The 17,327-nt window shown below is 40.3% G+C and overlaps 1 protein-coding gene across 2 annotated transcripts in view; it reads right to left on the reverse strand.

Annotated features, from left to right (window-relative positions):
* Nucleotides 1-17,327, reverse strand: part of STXBP5 (syntaxin binding protein 5) — a 178,569-nt gene that overhangs the window by 77,679 nt on the left and 83,563 nt on the right. For both annotated transcript variants that reach the window (XM_024219875.2, XM_024219859.2), the window contains exons 8-9: nucleotides 9,521-9,644; nucleotides 8,557-8,635 (exon numbers count right to left, since the gene is read on the reverse strand). In XM_024219875.2, coding sequence (XP_024075643.1) covers nucleotides 8,557-8,635; nucleotides 9,521-9,644 — 203 coding nt within the window. The remainder of the gene's footprint in view (nucleotides 1-8,556; nucleotides 8,636-9,520; nucleotides 9,645-17,327) is intronic.

Here is a 17,327-nt window from a genome sequence, read left to right on the forward strand (position 1 = left end):
AATCTATTGCAACAATGTTGAGATTAGAAAAAGAATTGTGTTAAAAGTATTTGTATTGCATTACTTTGCATATTTTGATGAATGAAATAAATCGAAGTTTACTACTAACAGTAGGTCCTAATATTGAAATGACAGTGTAATATAATTATGTTAGCTAATTATGCACGTTGAATAAGAACATGAAATTGAGATATGCAATACTATAAAAATCAGAATGCATGATTACATAATTGAGATGCATGATTGCTGTAAACAACCTTTTATTAACCATTTTGGAAATTATTTTAGATGACTGCGAACCAGGTTGGGTAATTACATTCTGCCTACCTAATTTTCTCTTGTAGTTTCAATTAGAAATAAGTTTTTCACTTTGTGGAATCGCTGCTATGCAGGATTACTGGGAGCTGTTAGAAATTTGTCGTTTAGCTCAGAAGCGGTTCTACTTCAGAGACAGTTGAAGTGATCCTTATAAATGTACACATTATTTAATTTTACAAATGATTTTGGCATCTTTTGCTATAAATCACTATATAAACCTATGGAATTACACAATATCCTTAAAAATTTAATGGAAACTATTAAAAAGGAATCTAGATTATATCATGAAGTTTGGAGCAAGAATACAGTAAGACAGACCATAGAGTAGCCCAAACCTACAGGGTGTTTCTGCTGCAGTTTAGTGACTCCATAAGGGGTAAGCCCACTAAAAAAATAAGGAAATCAAAGACTTGGGTCAAAACCCCATTGAACATATAGATGGGTGAAGGATTGGATTATGTGCGGTGTCAGGCCATTACCACTGTATAATTCACTTTTCAGTCTTGGAAGCATTTTCAATCTTTTCTTTTTTTTTTGGCTGAAGAGGGTAGAAAAATGTGGATGGAAGGCCCACATTTAAATCTCTCCTAAAACACACTTTTGCAATGATCAAAAGGTGGCAAAAAACTAAACTTAAGTGATCTCAACCTCTGTACTTCCCTAGTCTTCTAATCTTAAATTATACATTCAGGGGAGGAACTGAATTTTTGTATTTTGTAGAACCAAACACAGCTCCTGAGAGCTTAAAGGTGAATGGCAAGTGGAAAGGAAAGTTGAGTTAAGCCCAGATTTACATGCCAAATTCTCTACATGTATATTGTACCTGGATATTGTAACATCTGTATAGGTTATTCTACACACACATGCACATGACCACAGTAACAACTGTAAGCCACAGTGGGATGTGCATTAATAGGCTATTCCTGCATTTCTCTGGTGGTTGAAGTTACAAGGTCCTAAGGAGTGCTCCAATAACCTACTGAACATCCTCATAGCTTATTACTATATAAGAGACACAAGCAGGTCAGTGTGATGACTAGTAAAGGAGCCTGCATAACAGAATTTCAATACAGATACTGGTTGACACAGTTTATTACTTAATGGATCATTTAAAGTGGAATGAAAAGAACCTCTAAGTTCCCCCCATTCTAGAGCATCAAATAGAGTTCCTTCAGCTAGACTGGGAGATCACTAACTTCTACATTTCTGCAGGCCTTCTGACTACTACTCCTGCCCTGCCGCTCCTATATAACCAGAACTTCGGGGTAATCCAGTGCAAGATGCCAACAGAACACATTAATTTTACCAAAAACTCCTGCTGGGCAGTTAGCCATGATAGCTGGACTGATTGCAGCCAGAATTCTCTCAGCAATCTTAGTTTGTGACTAGACTAAGACTTTGGATCTCTAATTCCTAATGCATGCAGCTCCACCAATGGAGGCTACAGTGTAAACAGGCTCAGGCAATTTTACCATCATGTCAATAAAATTAGATTTCATAGTGGTAGCTATGCCTGGACCAGGATGCACCTTTTCAACTCTACAGCTTTCACAAACACCAACTGTGAAGCACCACCTGTTGGAAACTACTGGTCTGAAAAATCCCTGCACAGACAAACCCTGAAGGGAAGGCAGGGTAGACTGGCTGTATGGGGCTATGTTTTAAGTCCCTGCTTGTCAGATATTATTGCAGGTATACTCACCCAGTCACACGACTCAATAAGAAATGAATAAAGAATAAATCCGTGATTCTGAATTGGTTTAGCTAATGAACTACTGTATTTTTAAAAGGAATGAAAAGCTTGCCCCAATATAAGGCTTGACATAGACAGCCGGTAAGAGAATACTTTTAAAAAAATGCCATGTAAAAATCAGCAAGTCCCAATATATATTCCAGGGCCTATGACAAATTGAATCAACTTACTGAGCCAATGGCAATTCTTTTGAAAGATCATAGTGAACCTGATGTTGAAAAGATGAGAAAAATACTTGTTTTTAAAAAAGAAAAAAAGATGGTAATTACCATCCAGTAAGGCTAAGTCTATCTTCAATACCTACTGAACTAAAGAACAAATATTAAGAAAAAAATAACTAAGCACTGAAGTCAATATGGCTACTTGTGGAGCAAGGTACTACTCAACTAAGGAAAGGGATCAGAATCTGATCTACAGAAAATGAAATCATGAGCAACAGACCAAAAGGTTTATAAAAGCAACTAACTGCAAATTGGAGAGAGTCCAGCGGAGGGCAACAAAAATGATCAGGGGGCTGGGGCACATCAATTATGAGGAGAGGCTGAGGGAACTGGGATTGTTTAGTCTGCAGAAGAGAAGAGTAAGGGGGTGGGGGATTTGATAGCAGCCTTCAACTACCTGAAGGGGGTTCCAAAGAGGATAGAGCTTGGCTGTTCTCAGTGGTGGCAGATGACAGAATAAGAAGCAATGGTCTCAAGTTGCAGTGGGGGAGGTTTAGGTTGGATATTAGGAAACACTATTTCACTAGGAGGGTGGGGAAGCATTGGAATGGGTTACCTAGGGAGATGGTGGAATCTCTATCCTTAGAGGTTTTTAAGGCCCGGCTTGACAAAGCCATGGCTGGGATGATTTAGTTGGTGTTGGTCCTGCACTGAGCAGGGGGTTGGACTAGATGACCTCCTGAGGTCTCTTCCAACCCTAATCTTCTATGATTCTATGAACATGACAGAATATTCTAATCAAAAGCAAAGGGAATGTGACATAAGTATGAATAAGTAATTTTTAAAGCAAGATTTTGAGTTAAGACAAAAACTAAACTAGTTAGAGCACCAATTGGAACCGGAAACAGCAATTTGCTAAACTAAGGTGCCCAGTGAACTGTTCTTTCAGAGATTAGTGTTAGGCCTTGCTTTATTTAAACTTCTCTATTATCAATATGAAAGATAGTGTTGTCACATTAGTGACATTTTCAAACAGGGTGGATAAAAATCAATGATTTAAAAAAAAATCAAAAAAATCAATTTTTTTGATAAAGTGCTTTTTGAGGGAAAAACCTATCTAAAAATAGTTTTAAATTAAGATACATTATAGCTCAAAGATATCTCATCATGGAATAGGGATTATAAATTCTAATTCTATAGTATGAGACAATATATTCATGTAATGTTTAAGAAAAGTTTTGTAAATGAGTTCTAATAGTTCATGGATTAAGGACCCAATCTTATGGGATTCCAGGGCTTCTGTATAGATTATTTAGGTTAAATATTTCTATCTACCCAATGGGACTCGGTGCTCAGTCTAGAATAGAGGTTCCCAAACTTGGTTTGCGGCTTGTTCAGGGTAAGTCCCTGGTGGGCCGCGAGACGTTTTGTTTACCTAAACCGCGGTCACTGGGAGCTGCGAGCAGCCGTACCTGTGGACGCTCAGGTAAACAAAGTGTCTCGCGACCCGCCAGGGGCTTACCCTGAACAAGCCTCGAACCAAGTTTGGGAACCCCTGGTCTAGAAGATACCATCAGAGATGCTTAGTTTTGCAGTTCTCAAACTCTAGATGTGTGTCTCCAGAGATATGTTTGTTAACAGCAAAAATGTTTTTAAATAAATAATATATAGAAGTGAGAAATAACAGACCTCAACCCTATAATAATATATGGAGATTTGCCTATCTCATAGAACTGGAAGGTACCTTGAATGGTCATTGAGTTCAGTTCCCTGTCTTCACTAGCAGGACCAAGTACTGTCCCTGACAGGTTTTTTTTTTGTCCCCTGCTGGTCCCTAGATGGCCCCTTCAAGGATTGAACTCACAACCCTGCGTTTAGCAGGCCAATGCTCAAACCACTGAGCTATCCCTCCCCCCCACTGTCCCTCTGCAAATTTATGTACACAGAGTCAATCCCTTACCTCTCTTTAAGAGTGCAAAGTTTCAAAAATTTCTGTGAATAGAAGATTGTTGGGGGTGGAATAGATCTGGACAAGGAGAAGTCTGGACCTAAATGTGAGAAAGGAGGGACAGGCAGTAGAAACAAAAGTGAAACTCTTTGAGCAGCATATTTCAGAAGTCTTGAGGTCTTTCTGAGTGTAGCCTTCATTGATTTGAGATTTACCATACCAATTCTCTCACTAGAAGGGAAAACCTATAGCAGCCTGTAAAAGAGACCCAGTTTGGGAATATTTTAATGAAGTTCCTCTACCTGTGGATAAGAGAGGCATGCGTGCAAAATGCAAACAGTGCAACCAAAAAATGCAAGGCTTGGCTGCCCGAATGAAACAACATCATGAGAAGTGTTCCTTCTCAGGAGGAAGCTGCATTGAAGATGATGAAAGGAACATGTCTGAACATGCAGGATCTTCAGGTTGGTAAACTTTTTTATTTCATACTTCCTTCTTAAGGACTGCCGGTCTTCCTTCTGGACTATTCTTGAATTCTCATGTTTGAACAAAAAATATAGTTGTTACTCTATGGTACTATCATTTTAGATGCAGTTGTGATAAAAAATAAATAGCTGAAATAGGCAGATCTTCCTTTTACAATTCCACCTTTAAAGTAGCACTGAGTGTCAGGGAATGCAATGAGTAATACTAAATGGTAATAATAATTAAATAACTTATTTTGTTTACGGGAATCCATCCCCTAGATTCTGAAGACTATCCACCTTCAAGATCACCATCATTTTCTATAGTTTCAGAGTTATCTGCCAATAATAGTGCTTCAATCACATCACGTATGTCACATAGCCACAGTGTATCACCTGTAGCAAAAAGAAAGAAAAAAATCTCATCATCCAGAAACAACCATGGATGAATTTGTGATAAGAACCAGCAGATTACAAAAAGAGGTAATTGATGAAAAAATTGCCCGTTTTGTTTATGCAACAAACTCTCCTTTCCGTATGATTGAGAACCCCACACTTCATTAACATGGTTCAGTTATTAAGACCAGGATACAGTCCACCCAACAGAGAAGATGTCACAGGCAAATTGCTGGATAAAGCATATGAAAGAGAAATTGAGTAGTGTGCAAAAGGTCTAGAGGGTAAAATTGTTAACCTGAGTCTTGATGGGCGGAGCAATGTGCACAATGATCCTGTTGTATGTGCTTGTGTGACAACAGAAGAAAAGAATGTCTTCCTTACAGAAACAATTGATACATCAGGAAATGCACACACAGCAGAATACTTACAAGAAGTAGCAGTAAAAGCTATAACAAACTGGAAAAAAATTCAAATGTCTAGTATGCAGCTTGGTCACAGACAATGCTGCAAATGTATCCAAGATGAGAAGAAATTATTTAGAAGAGAGCTAATAGAGAGTCCCAAGCTAATAACATACGCTTGCAGTGCTTATTTGATGCACCTGCTAGCCAAAGACTTCAGTGTTCCAGAAATAAAGGCTAATGTTGTTGAAATTGCAAAATACTACCGGAACAACCACCCTGCAGCAGCTACTCTGAAAAAATGTGGGAGAAACCAAGCTAACTCTCCCACAAGCTTGCGATGGAACTCAGTAGTGGACTGACAAGAGTTAAATTACAAGCATTAAAAAAATGAATGGGACAAGCACGATCTCCAGCTCATTTTCTTGTAAATATTCTCAATACTCGGTACCAGGGTCAAAACTTAACTGCTGAAGAAGAGGAGTTGGCTATGACATGGACATCCAGCAATCATCCCTCCATAATGCCAACTATAATAAACTTCAGAGCTAAGGATGAACCATTCAAGAAATATATGTTTGCTTGATGATGTTTTAAAGAAAGTCACACCAGTGAACTGGTGGAAGTCATGTAAGCACTTGGATTCAGAGACTGTTGAAGTGATAATCTCACTTTTAACAGCAGTAGCTTCTTCTGCCAGTGTAGAAAGAATATTTATTCCTTTGGACTAATTCATTCCAAATTGAGAAATTGTTTGGGACCTGAAAAAGCAGGAAAGCTTGTTTTTCTTTTCCAGATTATGAACAAACAGGAAAATGAACGTGAAGATGACTGAGTTAGCTGCAGAAGCCAATATTTTACGTTTCTCATATTGACCCGGCTGACATAGTTGATTTAAATTTTTTTTAAATACATTTCATTTAACTATTTTAGTTAAAAACAATTTTAACAAAAACAAACCTTATTTTTAAAAACTTGAATATTTAACTTAATTCAAATGCTTGTTTTGTTAAAATATTATATGTTTGCTGTTGAAGAAAAAAAAAATCCAGAATATATAACATTGTTATTTTAGCTAAATAAAAATATTTAAATGTCTGTCTGGTGATGTTCTCCTCCTAATACAGCATGGCAAGAAAATCCTCCAAATATTAATGATTAACCTGTTGAATCGGAGATAGTTCACCTCCCAACGACTTCATAAATATCTGCTTCAATTACCTTTGGTAAATGAAATAACCAAACGATCATTCATTTTCTGATATAACTGTAAAACTAAATAAATCAAAATAAATCACTTTAAAAATGTATAGTGTGTACCTTCTAAAAATGAAACCTACATCTATCTCTGAGTTGTGAAGAATATGTATTAAGGTTATAACAATCAACAAGAATGCACTTTTATGTAGAAATCCATGATTAAATCAAGTCTTCCTGACTAGTGATTTAAATCAAATCCACCCTGTTTTCAAATGATAATAAATTTGACAGTGTTCTGAACACCATCAAGCATGAAAAATACCATAAAAGGACAGTTTTAAGGTAATAAATAAAGGTAGGGAACAAATTGAGACTCAACAAAACAAAATAATGGAAAAGGCAAAATAATCTTGGAAAAACAAATACAGTTGGAAAGCTATACTAACAGGAGAGGTTGTACATAGTTAAGCTTGTTTTATTGCAACTCCTATCTTGTTTAAACCATGTCAAAAATCAGTTAAAGTTTGCATGCTGTAAAAAAAAGTTACATTGTGGAGATTTCAAATTACATTTTTTAAATGATTGTTTGCAGTGTGAACACTTCAAATTGTAGAATTTTTATCTTGCTGCATGTTTGAGGCTGCTTTTCAGTTATTTATAGCATAATTTGGGTCAGAAGCTTGGACACAACAGTTGAGTTGTCAGTTTTTTAACATATCGTGACTTCATGATTATTCAGTGTTTTTATTCCCTGTGGAAAGGAAATACTTGGACAGATGTAGACTGCTGCAAACAGTGCAATGGAACAACTGTTCTCTGACTGGGTCATGGCTTTTCAAAAAATTGGGAATTGGCTTCAAAACCTTAAACCTCTATTTAATTGACTTTTAGAAAAGGGAAAGTGGTTCATATAACCATTAAAATTAACTGTAGAGCATATCAAAATATATATGGAAGCATTTGTTAAACTATCAGCAATTTTCAGTAGTCTTATTTACTTTGCAAACATTCAAGCAATACAGAAAGCCAAAAAGTAATAGAAAGTACAACAAATAAATCAACAGAAATAAAATGGAGAACATTATTTGAAAATTGAACATCTGCAAATAGCTCCAAGGATTTCCATGAATATTATGATTTTAAATAGCACCTTTCACCCAAGCATATAAAAATGCTTTACAACTGTAAATAAGAAACCCCACATTGTATATAAAAGGATGAAAGTCTTCCATTAAGTTTGAGTGACAAGAACATGCTACTCAATATGCAGTAATTTCATCAAAGCCTCTTGTTGGAATTATAGCTTCATTATGTATACACAAATATACATAATTATGCACAGTGATTGCATAAATTACTGCAGCACATGAAAAGAATTCAGCCATACTTCAAACTTGTATTGCTTCACCAATAAATAAATAAATAAATAAATAAATAAAAAGTTACTGATAGGTCTCATTACTAGATAAAGTAAGTTTAATTGTTCAAAGAAACAGATTTCCCTAAAAACTTAGTACAACTGAAAGTTTACTTAATGTGCTGCTAATTTATCAGTTTTTCCTTAATATTGCTAAAAGGTGACATGTAATCATGAAGATTTAAAAACAGCAACAAATACTATTTTATCACTTTTTTATATTTTGCTAGCCCTTTGGTTTTAAAGAAGGAGCATATAGATAAGGAGCATTCATCAGCATGTTGTTTTTACCTATTCTAGTAACACATATATTTTAGAGTAATGGCTATCTTTTACCCATCAGTAACTATAGTTCATCACTCACTACTGCTTTCCACAGGTTCCCAAGCTCAGTGACACTGGGTACATATCCCACAAATGAGAAGATACAAAGGACATTCTCAAAGACTACAAATATAGAGTTAAGAGTCAATTGACTTATAAGGAAAGTCTTACCCAGTTCTAGCTGTTTTGTATTCCACTTTTAGGATAGGTTTGCAAGGTTCTGGCTTCTTCCCATCTTTTAGCTGCTTTCCTAAAAAATATATATTTTCATATATTAAACATCAAAAAAAAATTCTGTAATGTGCTGAAATCTTATGAAATTATTCTTTTAAATAAATTACAAATTAAAATATGCACACAATTTATTACATTGTCACATACTGTATTTTATGCCTCGATATAATGCAAAAGTACAGTTAATATTGCCATTCATCATGTAAACATGGAATGTTTGTTTGGGACAGCCTTCAAAAAGCAATATGGCAGAAACCAAAAAAAATTTGTCCCCTATAATGTAGTTCTACTCTGAAAACTGATTAAAACAGACACTGGAATAAACAAAGGGAGCTGATCTAATGACTAAAATTGCCATTTTACATACCCTATTCTCAGAGAAAAAACACACTTATATCTTGATTTCCTACAAAATAGCAATCCAAACTAATTTATTTGAACAGTCAATATACCTTCATTTGGCTACTAGTTTGGTAATGGGCATATTTGCTTTAAAATGCTAGAATTTAATAGCACAATTTTGATTTACTTGCTTATCCACAGAAATATTTTAAACAATATATGGATTGCAACATTAAGCACAATGCAAACCATGCGAACTCTATGTTCATTCATCTGTCTAGCAATTGCCAAGAAATGCACTAGAGATGTCTCTGCAGACTTAGGAAGGCACTGATTTACACTATTCACATTCAGAAGTTTCTTTTCATAAGGGCTGGAGACTTTTTGGTAAACAACAGCTTGGATTTTGCAGAAGTTGTTAGCATACACCTAGGATAAAACTCCTTTTGCTAGGGGAGTAGTTTTGCTAGAATTAAATAAAACAGGATTTTATAGAAAGGTTTAATGACATATTTCCAGTGTAAGAACTGCCAGACATTGTGTGTTTTCATTCTCTTACCATGTGGAGTGATTGTCTGAAGTGGCTTGGCAGGGGATTTTATATTCCATATAGTCAAGGTACCATCTGAATGGCTACAAATGAACTGTTTTCCTTCATGGTGCCAAGCAACAGAGTGAATAGCCTGTGTAAAGAAAAAGAAAAAAAAAAGAAAAAAATGTTTAGAGTTTTCAGCAGAAAACCAGCAACTTAAGGCATGTGTACACTACAAAATTAAAGTCGACTTAAGTTAGGTTGACTACAGCCACCGCAGTCATTGGCCGTTCATGTCCACAATACACTCCTTCTGCCAGTGGTGCATGTCCTCACCAGGAGCATTTGCACTGACTTAAGTGGGGCATTGGGGGGGGTTGACAGCTCGGGGCTCTGGCTGTCAACCCCGGGGCAGCGGAACTCTGGCTGTCAAAAATAGCAATAGACCATGTAAGCAACACAGTGTCTACATGGACACAGAATCGACCTAACTACATCGACCTAAGCGCTACACCTCTCGTGGAGGTGGTTATTAGGTCGGTGTAGTGGGCAACTTACATTGGTGAGAGCTACACTGTAGTGTAGACCAGGCCTTCATGTGGTCTCAATTCCCTCTTCTTAAAGATCACACAAAAACCAAATTAAAGTGTTAGATAAAGTATTAAATAAAGTATTAAAGTATGAAATACCAAAACAAGTATGAATTATCCATGTTTAATTTTTCTGTTACAATTAGTATTTCTTTGAGCCGTTTCTTCTTTTAAGAGGTTACAACATTGTTTGTGTGTCAAAAAGTTTTGATAAGAAAAATTATTATCCTTATGCAGTATTAGTGTTTGCATAAAATTAAAGAAAATTCTATTTGCCAATCAAAAAGCTACAATAAGAAGCCTGAAGAGAATCAATCTCCCTTTTCAAGCAAACATTTGGAAAATAATGCCTGGTACTGTTATAAGACACTAAGCTTTATTATTTGAACATTAACACCTGTGCAGCAGTTTCTATTAGATATATTCAAATCATACATTACAAGGCAATTTTTTTAACATAGTTTTCAGAAACGTATTGGTTACTTAGGTGATAATGAGACTTTCAGCTATATAACAGTGTATATCAAATGGTTATGAAGTATGCAGTTATGCACACCAGTATACTAGAGTTGTACTAAGCCTTTAGAAAAGGCAGTTTTACATTCCTTTGAAACAATTCAACACATTCTGAAAAATGTATACCCAATATTTTTCTCTTTACAGGATATGCTGTCTGTATTATACAGCCTCACATTATATGGTTATACAATCCACAATCTTTGAAGTTTGAGAAAAAGTCAAGGGCCTAAAATTATTTGTGGAATAACCTTTTAGGAACAAACTGCTAGTGTGTCTTGGATACTGCTTGTTACTTGATATTGCCAGGCCAATTAGAACTGTAACATACAGTCACACTTCTAGCTCCCAGTGGTCAATTAACATCATAAAGAGCTTCACTGGAGCAACAAAACTGCGAACGGCATAAAACCTAGTTAACTGAAAACTGGGAATTGCCCTGATGTACCAGACCAACATTCATCACCACCTGGGTCACTATATACACATCAATTTGGACTGCTGATGCCATTTTTATACTAGCATTGCTAGTCCAAATCTTCTGTAACAGAAATGAAAATCTGAAGTGACATTTATGACAGAGGATCAGCTGCAGTCTAAAAAGACCATAGCAAAATTATTTATGGCTGCTTTGATGTTAAAAAATAAACTAAAATTATAAACTCACCAACACACTTACACAGCACAAAAAAACCATATAGCTCTTCAGTTGATTTATAGCACAATTCTCTAGCAGGCTTTAAAACTTCAGTGCGTCTCCAGGTGAGTTTCAGAAAGTTGGGGTATTTTTGGTCAGAAAATTGCGAGTAGGTGTCAACCTATGTTATATTTTTTAAAGGCACCAGTCACCATAGAACAGAGGTGGGCAAACTACGGCCCGTGGGACCGTGCTGCCCGGCCCTTGAGCTCTCGGCCGGGGAGGCTAGCCCCCAGCCCCTCCCTCGCCATCACCTCTCCCCCATTGCTACGCCGCCGCGCGGGCAGTGCTCTGGGTGGCGGGGTTGCGCGCTCTTGCTGAGCAGCGTGGCAGTGTGTTTGGCTCCGGCTGGGCGGCGCGGCTGCCAGACATGCTGCTCTGAGCGGCATGGTAAGGGGGCCGAGGTGCTGGATAAGGGGCGGGGGGTCCCGGGGGATCAGTCAGGGGGCAGGGAGCAGGGGGTGGTTGGATGTGGCGGAGGTTCTGGGGGCAGTCAGGAGACGGGCAACGGGGGGCCGGGGGGAGTTGGATAGGCGTGGGAGTCCCGGGGGACCTGTTAGGGGGTGGGTGGATGGATGGATAGGGGTCAGGGAGTCAGGGGGTGGGAAGTGGGAGGGGCAGATAGGGGGCGGGGGGCCAGGCTGTTTGGGGAGGTACAGCCTTCCCTACCCAGCCCTCCATACAGTTTTGCAACCCCAATGTGGCCCTCGGGCCAAAAAGTTTGCCCACCCCTGCCATAGAACCTAGGCATCAGTTGCAGTTATACATCATAGGCATTTTCAGTGGAATATGATGTTATTTAGTCTACAGCTGTAACATACCGGAAATTTTGCAACTGCAAAACTTAGTCCAGTGGCATGCAACATGAGGCACCTGAATGGTGACCAGACCTTGTAAAGAAAATGTATATTTGATTATGAATTAAAAATGTGTTTCCTGAGTCAAGCACCACAATTTTTAAAATTAAGGATTTGAATTAATCCTACTGTGGTAGGTGAAGAGATGGGGCGCAACCTCCCCAACTGCCTCCCACCACTCCTTTGGTAGCCTCACCTGGTAACTCTGCTATGAGCCAGAAGCAGTCTGAGCAAACCCACCCAACCCCCTAGGCCTGAGAGCCTGAGCTGCAGTCCAAGTTCCAATGTCCACACTACAGATATTTTTAGTGTGCTAGCGTGAGCCCCTGGGCTTGGAGGCTCACTCTCAGCTGTAGTGTAGACATAGTCTAACTGGCTTTGCATGTGCCTAGGGGAGCACCTAGAAAAGGATGGCTCCTTTCCTTCATACAGCCACCCAGGGGAAGAGCAGGAGAAGCTGATAACCAACCACCAGTTACAGTCACCTGATTTTCTGTCTCAAACCAGGTTAAAGCCTGCTTTAACTTCAGCCTGTTGGTGAAAGTTCACTAGGAACCAAATGCCAGCTGGGGATAGCTAGACGACAGACAGTTCAGCCACTCCCCAACCACCACCACTGAAGCATTTCTATGCATCAGAAGCTGCATGGGCTAGACATAGAAGCCAGCTACATTGGTTTTGGATAGAGAACAACTGTGTACTGTAGCCAGGCACTGAGGTGAATTCATGATGAAACTGGGATACGACCTTTAGTAGAAACTTGGGATGTAGGTGCAGGGAGACTTTGTCCTTATGGAATGTGGTGAAAAGGGTGTCTGCCATCATGGCCCCAAGTTCACCCACGCTTCTCGCTAAAGTATTGTGCGCTTCCCACGTGCAAGGAATGTGTCTGTGATGATCATCCTGTCCAAGAAGAATGAGAGGAAGGAGATCCCTGCACAAACTTGCTGCAGGTCCGTCCACCACTGGAGGGAATATCAGGGGGGACTGTCAGCATAACGTCCATGGTGTGCCACGTGGGTGAGTATACTCTCTGGAGCCACATTTGTTGACAACGAAGGTGAAGATGTACGTTCAGCCTGCCATATGGCCAAAGAGGGATAGGCAAATCTTGACTGGGATAGACTGTTGACTACCTGGGCAATGAGTTTCTGCAGAGTCTGGAATCGGTCCCTTGGTAGGTAAGCTCAGGCTGTGATCAAGTTGATGGAGGCCCCTATGAAGTCTATGTGGAAACCAAAAGTGGATTTTTACATTGATGCAGACTCCCAGGAAGGAAAGGAGCAACATGGGGGTCAAGACTTGAGCTACGTCTCTGGATTACACTGCCAATAGCTAGTTATCAAGATAAGGGAATATAAGGACCCCATAACACCCGAGATGGGCTTCTACGAAAGAGAAAACTTTGGTGAAGACCCGGGAAGCAATGGTAAGTCCAAATGGTAGGACCCTGTATTGAAAGTTCTGAGGGCCCACCGTGAATATCTCAGGAATCTTCTGTGGGTTGCATGGATGCCTTTGTGAAAAATAGGCATCCTGCATATTGAGAGCCAGAAACCACATGCCTTTTACTAGTGATGGTATGATGGCTGCTCAAGTCACCATATGAAACTCAGGCTTGTGGATGAAGAAGTTGAGGTGACAGAGATCCAGGACTGGTCTCCATCTGCCTTTCTTCTTGGATACCAGGAAGTTGAATAGAACCCTTTGCCTTGATAGTTCAGAGGAACATACTCTATTGCTCCCCTTTGTGGTAAGGGCAAGGATGTCACGAGAATGGTCCCTGAAGAAGGATCGGGGAGGTGGATGTGGATGAGGTAGTGTGATTGTATATTCATAGCGGATGACATCCAGGACCCACTTGTCCATTTTTATTGCTCTCTAAGCTGATAAAGAGTTCTAGATAACCCCTGAAGCGGCAGTAGGAACAGTGGTTGACGGCTCTCTAGTGGCTCTCAGAAATATAGTTTTGAGAGGTTTGAACGTGTGATGATGAAGGCTGCAAAGGAGAGCCAGGAGGGTAGGACCATTGGGCCTTTTGGTGCTTGTGAGGTGGTTCACATGGTCTTTGGTGGAAGAACTGAGGAGTCCTGAACCGTTGTGTAGGTGGTGGGTGGTAAAATTTCCACTTGGGTGGGCAGCTGTATAGGTACTCAGCAATCCAAGTGTGGCTCTGGAATCCTTGAGGGAGTGGAGGGAATCGGTCTTCTGATTAAACAGGTGCAACTCATCGAATGGGAGGTCCTCAATGGTATTTTGCACCTCCCTGAGGAAACTAGATGAGTGAAGCCACGATTCCCTCCGTGTGACAATATCTGTAGCCATAAAGTATTAAGAAGTATCCATCGCGTCTATAGCTGACTGAAGTGCTGTCCTCGCCAACAGCTTGCCCTCCTCCAGGATAAACTGGAAACAGGCTCCATCTTTGCTGAGGCAGTTTTTTCAGTAAAGTTCCCCAATTTGTTGATAAAGTCGTGTTTGGCCAACAAGGCTTGGTAGTTCGAAATTGGAGATTAGCTGACGAGAAGACCTTGTGTCCCAGCAGGTCTATGCGTTTGCCCTCATCTGTCAGGGTGGAGAGCAGGTGATGCTATCTGAACCATTCTGTTGTTGCTTTCACCAGAAAGGAATTGGGTGGGGATGTGTGAGAAAAGAAACTCAGACCCTTTAGGCAGTATGTAGTCCCTCTTCTCTGCCCCCTTGGGGGTAGGCGTGCAAGTATGCCAAACTGCTCCAAACCAGTTATGGAAGATAGACCACTTAGGCCAAGACACTGTTTGAGCTGCTTGGAGATGGGCATAGTTGATCAGTAGAGCAACCCTGCTCAGTATCGAGGAATGAAGGATGTCCAGGAACTGAGCTGCTTGTCTTGTACTTCCTCCAGTGGAATATGAAGGTTGTCTGCCATCCTTTGCAGAAGTTCTTGGAACTGCCGAAAGTCATCTGGGGATGAAAGGGAAGCCGAAGTCATTGCAGCATCTGGAGAGGACATCCTTTATTCCTCGCTACCTCTACTGATCAACGATGCCATTCTCCAACCAGCTCAAACAGTGACTCGGACTGAGCGGTTCATCCTCCATAACTGGTTCGGAGCACCTGTTGGAGGACACCCTAAGCGGGGATAGTGGCGAAGTCTCCCTTGCTGAATGGGCGGGTTCCGAGGGTGAGTATTGAGGCCAGGATCCCCAATAGGACCAGCAGGACGGATCCAGCAGATGCTGTGGAGGACTCCATGGTATGGGAAATCAGTGACTTCCCTGCTGCTGGATAGGAGGGTACTCTGGTGGTCCCTTTGGATACCCAGAGCGGCGGTAGGGAATAGGCAGCCCTTGTACACCATTGGAATCTTCAGATGATCATTCAGATCCTGGTTCCAGTGGCTGTACCATCGGAGCCGGTGGGAGTGTGTGTGTAAACCATAGGATGATGAGTTGAAGTGTGACTTCACTGTGGTAGGTCCTGGATAGGCAATCAGACCTTCCTAGGCATGGATGGCAGAAGGAGGCATGGAGATCTCAGTTCTCCTAAGGTGAACTGTTCACGTGACTCCAGTGCTTTCTCTAATCTGCCTGGCATTAATGGTACTCGTTCCATAGCCAGAACCGGCGCCAGAATGGAAGACTGTCCCAGAACTGATGGATCCTTTGGTTTAAGGGAGGCAGACATTGAGGGTGTGCTCAGCTCTATACTGGAGGATTCACCGGTCTGCATGGTTTCTTGTCATGTTTGTGCGTCCATGGCTGGAACTTGTGGAAGGTGCATTGTCCTTTTTCGGTTTGGAGGAAGACTTACTGCCATGTTTATGCGCATGCTTCCTTGCCTCCCGACTAGGTCATGGCACTAGGCTCGTAGCGGTGGTACCATCAGAGTCAGACTATCTCTGTAGCCTGAGGTGCACTCCTGGCTGTCTAAGGCCAGTGTACCCAGGGGGGTTGGGAGGGGGGCAGAGGGGGTTCCCCTGGCCTGGATCTGACTGAGGCCTCATGGCAGCTTTCATGAAGTGCTTTTTAAGGCGGAGAGCCCAGTCTTCTCAGGTATGGTTCGGGAAGGACTGGCAGATACTAATTTTTTTTTTTTTCACCTGGATGAAATCTGGGCTTCTCCCAAGCAATAGAGGTAGCTTTGGTGCTTGTTGATCAAGAAAGAATGTGGGCAGGTGGTGTAGATTTTAAATATTGGTGTCTTCAGCATAGTCCAGTACCTGCATGTGGGTACTGGGATGGGGAGGAACTGAAACAGATTCCCCCAAAGTCTCAGTTCTACTGAAACTATTACTAAAAACTAAAACTACATAAAAAACAGTAAAGACTAGAAGAAAACTAACTATATACAAGTCTAAACATTTTTCCAAGTGCGTCAGAGATGGAAGATACTAGTAGCTCCAACTCTGATCATGCAGCAGTGAGAAGGAACTGGAGATGCTGTCAGCCCACCCCACCCTTTATCGCCTTGGATGAACCATGAGGCAAAGCAAGGGCACATGTGCGGACCAACAGACACTACTACTTTCAAATTCTCTGGCTGTGGACGCATGTGAAATACAACAGGGACCATCACTTGAAAAAGTAGTTTAACATCTACTAGGGACAAACAGTTTTAAGTCAGCAGGTCTGGCTAATCTGCACCCAAGAGTACTAAAAGAGCTGGCTCAGTAGATCTCTGACCTACTGACATTCATTTTTAATAAGTCTTGTTATACTGGAGAAATTAGAGAAGACTGTAGGAAAAGGGCAAACAGGATAACTCAGGTAACACTGTTTAGCCTGACATCAATCCTGGGGAAAATAAAAGGAAAAATTGATATGGGATTCAACTGATAAAGAATGAACGGATAGGAATTGGTATTTCAGGCCCTCAAAGGGGGGCCCATACCATCAGGTACAAATGCCTGTCCCCAGCCTCTCTCCATTATACTAGTAAACATGTTTTTATAGAAAAAAGTCTTTTCAAACAAACCTGATTTCATTCTTTGATAAGATTACAAGTTTGGATGACCAAGATAACGCCGTAGATGTAATCCAATCCAAAAGTCTAAGTGTAAGGCATTGACTTTTTACTATGTGACATTCTGATAAAAAAAATTAGTAGACAATATCAGTAGATTTCAGAGTAGTGAATAGAGTACATGTTAAATTGATTAAGAACTGGCTAACTGAAAGCTCAGAAAGTACGGT

Source organism: Terrapene carolina, unplaced genomic scaffold (genome assembly GCF_002925995.2).
Source record: "Terrapene carolina triunguis isolate 2854851 unplaced genomic scaffold, T_m_triunguis-2.0 Scaffold85, whole genome shotgun sequence".
Taxonomy (NCBI): domain Eukaryota; kingdom Metazoa; phylum Chordata; order Testudines; family Emydidae; genus Terrapene; species Terrapene triunguis.